The sequence below is a fragment of the Pteropus medius genome, unplaced genomic scaffold (genome assembly GCF_902729225.1).
Source record: "Pteropus medius unplaced genomic scaffold, Ma_sr-lr_union100, whole genome shotgun sequence".
NCBI lineage: Eukaryota > Metazoa > Chordata > Mammalia > Chiroptera > Pteropodidae > Pteropus > Pteropus medius.
The window spans coordinates 48,242,135-48,254,107 of NW_024349800.1; the positions used below are offsets into that span (position 1 = coordinate 48,242,135).

The window sequence follows — 11,973 nt, forward strand, 5'->3', positions numbered from 1 at the left end:
GAGCCTAATTTTTCTTTCCTTGAGTATGAACTGTACCTAGTGACTGACCTCTAAAGAACAGAATGGAAAAAAAATAAAGGTGTATGGCTTCTAAGATTAGGACAGAATGGCCTCCTCCTTGCTCTGTCTTAGACTGCTCACTCTGGGAGAATCCAACTGCCATGTTGTAAGGACACTCAAGCAGCCCTGTGGACAGGTCCATGTGATGAGGAACTGAGGCCTCCCAGCAAAGAATCAAGGACTTCCGTCAACCATCATGTGAATGAGCTACCTTGGAAGCGAATCAGCCAGCCCCAGGCAAGCCATCGGATGACTGCAACCCTGGCTCACATCTTGACTGCAACTTCCTGAGAGACCCTGAGCCAGGACCACCCAGTGAGCTGCTCCCAAATCCTTAACCCACAGCAAACATGTCTCATGATGAGATAATGTCTGCTGTTTTAATCTGCTAAATTTGGGGGTAATTTGTTATATAACAATAAACAATAATACAGAGACCCTTTTCCAAGACCCAGAGCCTTAGAGCTAGGACTCTCCTAGGCACAAAGTAAAGCATACGACACTGCATTTAAGTTAAAGGGGAGTGTGTGTGTGTGTGTGTGTGTGTGTAACATACATAAAGTGCACAACTTAAGTGACAACTCAAGGAATTTTTACCTATATATACACATATCCATGTAACCACTACCCAGGTCAAGATATAGAACATTTCCATTACCCTAAGAAAATCCTCGTGCCCATATCCAGTTAGAAACTCTTCCCAGAGGTGGCCACTTTTCTGAGTTCTATAACTAGAGATTAGTCTGGCACAGTCTTGAACTTCATATAAGTGGAATCGTTCAGTATGTGCTCTTTTATGTCTACCTGTTTTCACTCAGCAGAATAATTTTTAAATTTATTTTGTTACATGTTTCAATAATTTGTTCCTTTTATTGCTGGGAAGTATTCCATTGTACGATTGTGCCAAATTTACTTATTTTCCTGTTGACAGACATTTGAATTATTTCCAATTTGAGGCTATTATAATATGAATATTCTTGTACCAGTCCCTCTTGTGGATTGTGGACCTACAGAGTCAGTTCTCTTGGGTAAATTCTTAGGAATGGAATTGATGGATCATGAGATGTGTATATGTTTAACTGTCAAACCATTTTCCAAAGCAGTTGGGTCAATTTACATTCCCACTCAAAGTAATTCCTTTTTTTTTTTTTCATTTGAGGCAGCCCTAGTTTAAAAGGAAAGAAAAAAATAAAGTTAGTCATAATGAAAAATGAGTGGCAGTTTATAAAGAGCTTTCTAAATTATTTGGCAGAGCCAAGGAAAACAGTCTACAAGGCACAGAGCTATCTGACAGCTGAACTTCTGGGAGAATACTTTTGTTTTGATCATTGGTTTGGAAATAATTTTAGCCACTTAGATCAAAGATTTTCATAAAGATGATTCCAGCAGGGTCCCAAATCCCCAGAGAAGAATTTACATAAAGAACCCTTCATTCTATTAAATGGAAGAGAAAAGAATCTTCACTCACCATGCTCTTGTTTACGGGGCCAGCCCAGCGCTGTGACAAATGAAACAACTTCTTGATGCTTAACACAGCTCGCCCCCAGGCGAGTCAGCGTTGTGTTTCCCATGAGTTCTGCTTCAAATAAACAAATCTGAGAACTTTATTAATGATGCACTCTGGGGCGTAGGGCTGTGATAGGCATCAGGCTTCTTGCACAGCCCCAGTAGCCAGTCTCCAGCTTGCTCACAGCAAACGAGGTATCTCTAAGTCCTTTCTGGTTCTGAAACCACTCCGACACCCACGGTGTCATTTTTGCTAGTTATATGGGGTTCAGTAAGAGAAAAATGAAAACTATAAAGCCAAAATATCAACTCCAATCTCAACAACTTCTGGAGATTCTCAAAGGTATATTTTTTCTATTAGGCAACTCAAAAATGGTCAATAAGCTATACGTCCAAAAACAGGAAAATGGTTAAATGAAAGCTCCTCTTCCCCCTGCAGTTAGTGGGAATTGTGTGTTTAAGAGCAGAGAACTGACACAATGAGGCCTTAGGAATGAGGCACTGAGCAGAGGGCCATTCTGCACAGGCAGAATGGCAAAAACCCTGGATCCAGAGGCTCCAAACCCACCAGTAGGCAATTATTTTTAGGCAACTCAGGAAAAGACTAGGGCTTGGTCCTGGAGAAACTAATAAATTTCCTTATGACTTTTATTATTATAAGTGGCCCAGATGCCCGGGGGAAAGGAACAAGAAATTCCTTTTTAATTTTTTTTCCTGAGTACCTACCACTCGCCAGGCACCGTGCCAAGCACTTAAGCATTAATTGACTTAATCCCCACAACAGCCCCATGAAGTAGGTACCATTTACCCCATGTCGAACATGAGCTCTGCCTCAAGGAAGTTAAATAACTTGTGCAAGTTCCCCCAATTGAAAGGAGGAGTTAGGATTTAAACCCTCATCTCCCTTCTCCAAGCGCTTGCTCTGAACTTCACTAACAGCAAAAGAAGATTAAAAGGAGTTTTTAGATGGGCAGCTCTTACTCATACATAGCCTCAGGCAAGAGCAACACCGTCAGACAGAGTAGAAGTTATGCTTGAAAAGGAAAGCACATTTTCCCTTAAGTTCTACTCCTGATGACCAAATGGCTCTCCACTGCCCAGTTTTAGCTTATATTCCTGAGAAAGTTTTAATAAAGTAACCTCTTTCCGTGAGAGCATTGCCTCCCTGAGCTTCTGTGATCCATAGTGACTGGCCTTGAGCTTTATTTATATGGCAGTGAGTTTTTCTGCTTTCCGCCTCCAAACCAGGGAGATGGCTTCCCTGCTATCTAACTCACTTTTCTTGTTTAAAGGAAAGCCACCTTGCCTTCTTTATTCACTGTCTTATTTAGAGAAGTTCTCCAGCATTAGAGTTGTGGTGTTTTTTCTAAGCCGCACAAACAAGAGTATATTGCTTCTATTACCATCTATTGTGTGTTAGGGGGGGGTCTTCTTGATCATAGCAGGTTAAAGCACACTTGGCTGGTTCGCCCTTATTATACAGTGAAGGTCATCTCTCTGCCAGGATCCGTAAGCGGCGAGTCCTTGCTTCTTTCCCAGAAACGTGTCTCTTCCAGAGCCTTTTGCAATTATGGCTCATTTCTCTAGGTTTCATATGGCAGGCGTCTGAACAGAATTAAAAGCATAAGCACGTGCAAAAATAATCCGCTTCCCAAGATAGTAAATGCTGAGAAGTTCTATATTAGAACACACTGTGAGTGCTGACTGGCTAGGGCATGATTAACCTAATAGGCTTAAAGTGCCACTTGCCATCCACATCTGTCAGGACACAAGCAAAACGCAGGCCCCTAATCCACGAGACTGAGGTCTTGTACAATTGCCCTGCTGCTCACAAACAGCAGATGCTTCAAAACTTAGAACAACAGGACGACAGGCGCTGCTACCTCTACATGGTGGGGCCGGGGAAGTAAAGAAAGCTATTTCCAAGTTGAAAACATGACACCACGGACTTCAAAGGATTCTCCTTGGAAATCTCCTGGATGGACTAGTAAGACTGCCTTTTGTTCCTATTTCAAATATGATTCTCTGGAAATTATGAAGTTTGCAGGCGAGAGATGACTAAGCTGAAATCATGGGGTGTACACCTTCTCACAGCGACATTGTTAACAGCGTGGCTAAGAGTGGCATCCAGTTTTTTAAAAAGCCTAAAGCGATTCTGCCAGAAGGTCAGAGAAGCAGTGAAAGACGTTCCATCCCTTTGCTGGTTCAAGGCTCCACCTGCTATGACTCTGGGGGGTGCTTGTCCCAGGAGCAGAGGCCAGCAGAGGCACAGCCAGGTCCCAAATGGACCCAAACCATGACTAAAGGTCCCTGTCAGCTCACAAAAGAGCCCACTGCAGGCAAAAGGAAAGATCTGGAAGGACTGATCACAGAAACCAAAACCACCCCATCTCAGCTGAACAAATCACAAAGCCACATGGCTAAGGACATTCCATTCAAGACACAGAGCTCCTGTGGATCACAAGGGACAGCCTTTTCTGGGGAAGAGAGTGAAGAAAGTAATACCCAGGAGACCTCCAAATGGGAAAGGAAGCCGAGATGCCACAGGTCAGGCAAACAGGGCCACTGCTGCCAAACCACCCTCCCTGCTCAGGGGTCTGAAGGCAAAGTGGACTTTCCCGAGCCCCTGGTGAAGGCCCACCAGCACGCTTACACCTATCTGCACTCCTGCCTCTTCAAATTCGAAGCGATTCTGAGCCTCTCACATCAGGCCACCCAGACCCAGGAGCTGCTGCAGCCCATGGTCAGCTTCCTGCTGCTGTGCTTTGATGAGGTCAACCAGCTCTTGGGGGAGATCTCCAAGGATGGGGAAGTGCTTCTCCAGGAAGTTAGGGAGGATCTGGCTGGGCCATTGAGGAAAGGAGAGGCTGGGGAGCAGCCAGATCTCCTGCAACAGCTTCTGCAGTACACAGTCAGCAGGCTGCAGGTGCTCAGTGGCACTGTGGCCTCAGTCACTAGCAGCTTCCTGGAGGGCTCCAGCAGCTACCTCCAAGCCACCGCAAGCCACTTGGGAAGTAAACTGAGCATGAAGAGGGGTATGGATGAACACCTCCTAAGGGCTCTGGGGCAGCTGGAGAGCTTGGCAAGTGGCCACAGTGACATTAGGGTGCAGGGTCTACCCTTGTGCTCCGAGGACAGTGGCATTGGTGCCGACAGTGAGTCCGTGCACCTGGTGGACAAGCTGTGCAAGCAAGCCAGCTGGGACTTAGGGTCGGAGCCTGCAGAATCAAGGCAGGGAATTTCACCCATGGTGGAAGCCAGGCTGTCGGGACATACTTGGCAGCAAAGTCCATTTTGGATGGGTTCAGACAGACCCCAAGACTGCCCACTCTCAAGGCCTCCAATGGCAAAAGTTCAGCCAGCACCACAGAGAGGATCAGGGAGCCCAGGCCCCTGCAGCACGGGCCCAGAAAATACTACCTCCAGGCCTCTGGGGTGGGGCAAGAGCACTCCATGTGACTCCTTTGGGCCCGAGATCTCAGAGGAAGCACATCTTTCTAAAGGCTCCAGGTGGACGAGTATTCCATCCCTCAGTGAAGGGGAGGACAGCAGCTCGAAGGAAGAGGAAGACGATTTCCAGCCAAGGCCGAGGTCTTCACCTGCTGGCCCGGAAAGCCCATTTCAGCCACACCCCAGAAGGTTTAGGAGCTCCCAGTCCCAGGAAATGATTCTGAAGATGAAGGAAGCAATCAGCGAAAGGATCAAGTTTGTCCCTGTGCCCTCCCAACACCAGGACTGGGCTGAGGAGGAAGAGAGGACAGTGGTCCCACCGAGACCTAGCTCAGTCAGTGGCAGCAGAAGGACCCCCGAGAGGCAGAGGAGGTCCCAGTCAGAGGCATGTCTTAAGGGCCGCATGGAGGAGCCCACCCTCCAGGAGCTGCAGAAGGTCCAGAGAGACCTCGGCCAGCGGCTGGAGGTGTTCTACGCCCTGGGCGCACATCGGCAGGGGCGGAGCCAGGAGCAGGTTCTGCAGCCCAGAGCAGCATCTCTGAGGCTGCACAACCAGTGCAGGGTCGCCCCGAGCAGCACCATCAGCAAGCTGAAGGCATCCCTCACCAAGAACTTCAGCATTTTGCCAAGTCAGGACAAGAGCATTTTGCAGAAATGCAGTCCCCGCCTTGAGGGTGAACAGCCCTGGCAGGAGAAAGCAGAGGGGCTTCCAAACGCCATCTCGTCAGAGGAGAAGGCCGGCAAGGCTCCCGAGGCCACGGACTGGGACGTCAGAGGCCATCCCACCAGAATGTCTGTCAAGAAACTCATTGAAACTTTCAGTCCCACTGAGGGTCTGAGGACACTGGGGGAGTCCAAGGACTTTGGGCCAAGCCCCTGTCTCAGGAAGTGGGGGGTCCCCATCATGCCTCCCAGATTTCCCATTTATAGGGGGCTTGCTCCTTTGTATCCAAAGCCCCGAATTTCTCCAGCAGCAGGCAGGGGATCTCCCCTGGGGGACCCAGGCTGGAGGCCCTTAGCTACTACCTTTCCCCCTCTGCTGACAGCAGAGGCATCCAAGAGTGAGGATTTTAACAGTGACGTGGAGGAGGACCCAGAGCACCTCCCTCCACCGCCTCTGGAAATCCTGATGGACAAATCATTCACTTCTCTGGAGCCCCCTGAAAGCAGTAAGCCAGCAGGAAGCTGCCCCGGCAGGGCCCACATGCCAGAGCTGGGAGGAGCTGGCCCTGCCCGGAGAACGTGGGCTTCCCCAAAGCTAAGAGCCTCCATGAGCCCCACTGACCTGCTGCCCAGCAGGACCAGTGCCACCTCCACTAGGCCCCACAGCACAGGGCCAGGGAGCAGCAAGAGTGGCTGTGATCCTGGAAAGCTGGCCTTGGACCTCAACCACCTGCCAACCAGCAGAAACCCAGAGGTGGAGGGCGGCGGGGCTCAGAGTCAGGCGCGAGCGAACAGGGCCGCCAGCCTCTCCAAGCAGCCCCAGAGAGCAATCCCCTGGCACCATGGCAGCCACACATCTAGACAGAATAGAACCTTGGAACTCAGCATGCCCAGACCAACTCAAGGGACACTTTCTCCTGAGACCCCAAAGCAGAGCCCAGAGAGAAACCCCCAACTGGTCAGGAAGGCCTCCCCCACAAGGGCACACTGGGCACCCAGAGCAGACAAGAAGCACCCAGGCCTGCCCTCCTCTCACAAACCTGACCAGCCAGCTGGCCCCTCTGTGCCTGGGTCCCCCAGCCCAACGCTCAGCCCTCTGGCGAGTCCTGCAGCAGTGAAGAAAGGAGCTTCCCCACCACCCCAGCACGAGCTGCCCAGCCCTCTCCCAGAGAGCCCCCTGGCTCAGCGCAAGGTCTCCAGCTCCCCTACCCAGCACGCAGAAGCAAGTTCGCCTGCCTCTGGCCCCTCCCCATCACCCCCAGTATCCCCGCCTCAGGGCCCCAAGGAGACAGGAGACTCTGAAGACAGTCCGGCAGCCGCAGCCAAAGCGTCTGGGAACTCGTGTTCCCTATTTTGCCCAGCTACCTCCTCTCTGTTTGAAGCTAAATCGCCATTCTCAACAGCCCGGCCACGCTCCCCATCTCTGCCACATGAAACTGGAGGCCCTCGTGGGACTCCCACAGGATGCTGGAGGAGCAGCTCAGGACCACGACTGAGGGTGGGCTCACAACAAGGAATGGCTCTGTGTGCCCTCAACCCTCAGCCCTTCGTCAGGAGGACAGTTTTTGACCGCCAGCCAGGTGTCCGCCTTCGCCCGTCTGTCCCAGGAGCCACCAGCAATGCTTGTGAACCCCACCTTGGCCAGAGCAGGTAAGGACGGTCCTTGCGCCATGGACCTCAGTTATTGGAATAGAGCTGAAGGACCCTTAGGATCATCTGAGTCAGTAGCTTTCAAACTGTGCTCCAAGGGAAGAGGCGGTTGGAAAAAGGGGTCTAGGAATGTCCCCCCAAAACCTAGAGGAACTACGCTTTCATCTGACACTCATTTCAAGTTCCTGAGAAAGATTTTAATTAAAAAGAGATTTAATTGTGTAGGTGGGTTGCATCTATCACTTCTTACTATGTTAAAAAAAATTAATATTAAGAAATCTTTGAAATATTTATTAATTTTAAAAAACAAAAATGGCTCTATTATATGTTAACAGAAATAATACATTCTTATGAAATTTAACTATATTTATTTTCCACAACAAAAATATTAGTGCAAAGAGTGGCACCGTCTTATATTTTTGCAAATCTCTTTAGTGCGTCTGGTTTCACAGAAAGACAGCTGGATTCTCAGATCTGCTGCTGTCATCAACCTGTTGTGATGTCACACATCAGGTTGACAGTAACTCCACTCGACATTGGTCAAAGAATGAGTGAAAAGGGCAAATAACATCTTAGTATTATTATGAACATAGTTTCGACCTCATAGACCCCTTGAAAGTGTTTTAGGGACACCCAGGGGACGTGCTTTGGGAGTGGCTGGTCCTGGAGGTGTGGAATGTAAATATTTGGTTGCCCCATTCCCCCAGTGCCTACCCCATTGATCCAACCCAGCCTCATCTCCACCTCTCCCTTCAGAAGTATGGAAAGTAAGAACAAGACTCTTCATGAGCACCAAGCACCAGAATTCAGGTGGAAGGGTTTCTATCCTTGCCTTTGGGCAAACTGAGTTCCAAGTATGCTTTCTCATGAAGCCAACTGACTTGCACGTGTTGGCCCAGCTATATAGACGGGCCTGGGCACGTGGCTGCCATGGGCCAGGAGTCAAAGTATAGCCTGCCTGAGCACTGAAAGGACTTGTATGCTCAAGCGGTTATTTTACAGAGAATATGCAGAAATGTGTCTTTTCCAGAATTGTAGCATAGGGAAAAAACTGTAAATCGGAGGCCTATTAAAGAAGAACTCTTATCACTGTGTCTTGATACCAGATCAGACAAAGCTCGACCAGCACCAGTCCTTGCTGGTGTTTGCATTGTCCACGACTGTGTAAATCAGCCGTTAATTTCTGCCAGTGTGATACGTGTTACAGACTTCACAATCTGTTGAGGCATAAATGGTCATTTTTTTTACAAAGAATTCGGCAGTCAATTTTAAATAAAGATGTTATCTTGGGAAAGTTGTGCATTATTATAGTTATATAAACTTCCCCAGCCACTTGAAAGAAATGAAGTATTGATTATTTTTGCAAAAATCTTAATGTAACATTGCTCTTTTCTTAAATCCGAAATGAGCTTCCTACAGCACGGTGCCTTTCATCTGAGAACCTCTATAAATGTTAATGCATTATTCTTCACACTAGCCACTTATTCAGTTATTAGATTTCTAAAACTGTGCCCTTCAGGAGAAGAGCTAGAGAGAACAGGGACAATAAAACGGCATTAATTAAAACCACTAACATTTTAAAACAGCAGGAACAATAATAAAGCAACATAAAATTGTTCAAGAAGAAAATAACGCCCTGTTCTCAGGCTCTCCCTCAGAAGAGCTTAGCCTAAAAGCTTGGTTTATGTCCTGAATCTCAGTATTTGGAGAGATTGGGGGGCTGGGGGAGGACTTGTAGCTTGAAAGAGAGAGGAGGATTCTTAAATAGGAGCTTTCCCAAGGTCACAGGGAAGGTCACATAATGACTCGCACCCATTCCCCTGTCTCCTGGCAAGACCACACCTCTGAGCCACCCCCAACTGTGAAACTGCATATGTGATGAATGTGATGAGAAAATGCTCATTCCCCATCCTCCCACCCCCACCCCCAAACCTGTAAGGTTGACGTCTGGGAGCAGAAGCACACCAGTAAGAACACTGAGCGTTTTCCACTCTGTAGATGACAAGTATTTTTTTTTCTGCATATGGGAAACCATACCAGGGAACTGATCGTGCAACAAGCCAACAAGCCAGTGCCAGAGAAGCAGAAACTGCTCAGAACAGGCCACTTCCCCCAGCAAGGACACAGCCACACCCATCATATCTTGCGGCAGAGGCCGACTTGCAGCATGAACCGGCCTGCTGCTGGTGTTGACTCCCTTCCGGTTATCCGTGGTAGGCAGGAGCCCCTCTTATAGAAAAAAATGAAATTTATATCCTCCAACCTTGGGGCCCAGAGGACTGGGAGCGGTCCTTGCAGGCTTACCCAGGAAACTCAGTTCTGAGCGTCGACTGTTATTTACGTGTTGATCCCCCGGCGGAGGTGCCAGCCTCTAGGTCTCAGCATCCTAGAGCACTGTGAGCATTCAAGAAGGGTCTAGATTTTCTCCCCTAAATGCCTTTTTTAGTCCTTGCTGGAACAGGACCACCCAAGCAGGGGCTGTCTGCAGACCCCACCCCCATACCCCAGATCAGGCTACCTGGGCAGGTTGCCTTCCCAAACAGTTCTAGGGTCAGGTGGAAACTACAGCCACAGGGTGGCAACCAGAAAATAGACCTCCTAGCCTGAGCATCACCTAGTTGTGAAACCTGGATGTGAAACCTGGTTGAGGTTGGGAAAGATGCAGTTCTAGGACCAAATCATTTGTCAGACCTCGGGGTCAGCCTCCACTGACAGCGCATGCCATAGCCTTTCCTCTGAGCACGCCCCTTCCATGCCTGCCAGCTTGGGGAGCAGCAAAGGGTCATGGAGAAAGTGCATCCTGCATATGCCTTTCCCTGTTCCAGGGGTACAGGGAGAAGAAGTAAGGAGGGAGCTGTGGCCTACAAATCACTCTGAGTCCTTCAGTGACCTGTGATAGGGCCAGAGGCTGACACGGATGAGACTGGCTCTGAGTACCATACTGGGCCCCTCGCTTCCTGAAAATCATGTATATATGCCAGTCTCAGTGCTCACCCCGTCAACCCCCTTCCTGCCACAGTAGAACTCATGGAATAGTAAAGAACGTGCTGTCACAGGCAGAGAGAATGACCTTCTGGTCTGTGCATGTGGGGAGCTGGGTCCAATCTTGGCCCCGAGGTGACTGATTGAGAGGCTCTGACCCTCAAGTGCCCACCTACCTGGGTTATGAAAGGGTGCTCCTAGGGGTCCTTTCTAGGTGTGAATTCCCATTCATGCCAAAAAGCAGCACCAGAGTGACAGCTTGCCGTTTATTGAGCGCTGATCACATAGTAGTTAACATGCTAAGAGTTTTACAGGCTTCATCCAATATTGATACCTTTGAGTGCCCTATGAGATGGGTACTATTATCTCCATTTTACAAAGAAGTAAACAGAGAGGTTAATTAACATGCTACAGCTCACACAGCTGGTAAGTGGAAGTGCCAGGATTTGAACCCAGACAACCAGATTGCAGCCTCCATGCAGTATTGTATGCCTCACCTGCCAGCACACAGCCAGTGTGGCTTTCTGAGCTGGTTCCCCTTCTGGGTGAAGCTTGTTCCATGCTTGTGACCACCCTTCATTCTGCACACCCAGCACACACTGGGTGTCTCTCCCTGCTCAAAACCCTTCTCACCGTACCACTCAGCAGCAGGGAAGGTCTGTTTTAGCCAAATGCCAGGCCTGGGTCGAGCAGTTTCCATTTTATTCCATTCAGGAAGAGGGTGGAAACTGAGCAAAGCAGGGTTTTTTCGTTTGTTTGTTTTGTTTTGTTTTTTTTTGCTGTTATTGTTGGTGTTGTTTTTAATTCAACTAGCTGAGCCTAGCCCTTTATTAAATAACAAGCGTTTTAAAAACAAAACAAAATAAAGGCCAGCTCTTAGAACTCCTGAGGGAGCGGCTTTGTTCAGAGCAGCAGGCATCCTGGACGTGAGAGGAAGAACAGGACTCAACCTGTCGGCCGAAATGCCAGGAGCTCGGCTCCCACAGTTCCCAGCCACAGCAGGCACGCGCGAGGACAGCACCAGCCAGGCAAACTTGATACAGAAAGGCAGGGGTCTGGCACCAGGGGTTCAACAGGCCTGTGGGTAGGACAAGACTGGGAGGGAAAGAGGCAGAATGAAGAGCAGGGGAGGGGCTCAGAGGAACGGCAGAGGAGTGTGTGATTTGTGTTTGTCCTCTCTCTTGGCAGCAGCAGTGAGGAGAGCCTCAGGAAGGACACAGAGCTGTGGAGCAGCCCCGGTGCCCCAGAATTGAAGGATGGTGGCAGGAGTGCCTCTGCCCCAGAGCTCTGCGTGCTGGGCCATGGGCTGCAACGGGAGGCCAGCGCCAGCCGCACGCAGGACAAGCCCCAGAAGAAGAAAGTGGCCGGATAGAGTGGCCAACGGAGTCGCACTAATGCCAGTCACCCCAGAAGGCAAAGGGTGACAGCCAAGTGTCAGGCTGCCCTGTAGATTGAGGGCCAACCAAACTCCTGAGGTGTCCTGGAAAGGCCTGGAAGGTGCACTTCCTAGCAGTTCTGCTCAATACTAAACAATCGCTGTTTTCAGTCCCAGCTCCTGGTTTGCCTTGGAGGTCAAAGATCAACTATAACTTTGGACTCCACAATGACACTCTAATCCTTCAACTACTGGCCTTAATTTAGAGGAAAAATGTGTTTATCGCA

General features: G+C 49.2%; 1 protein-coding gene across 1 annotated transcript; it reads left to right on the forward strand.

The window, feature by feature from the left end:
• The first annotated feature begins 3,472 nt into the window (after positions 1 to 3,472).
• On the forward strand, positions 3,473 to 11,706 carry PCARE (photoreceptor cilium actin regulator). The gene is made up of 2 exons (XM_039888129.1): positions 3,473 to 7,329; positions 11,500 to 11,706. The coding sequence occupies exons 1-2, from the start codon at positions 3,638 to 3,640 to the stop codon at positions 11,681 to 11,683; spliced, it is 3,876 nt and encodes a 1,291-aa protein (XP_039744063.1). The 5' UTR covers positions 3,473 to 3,637; the 3' UTR covers positions 11,684 to 11,706.
• The last annotated feature ends 267 nt before the right edge of the window (positions 11,707 to 11,973 follow it).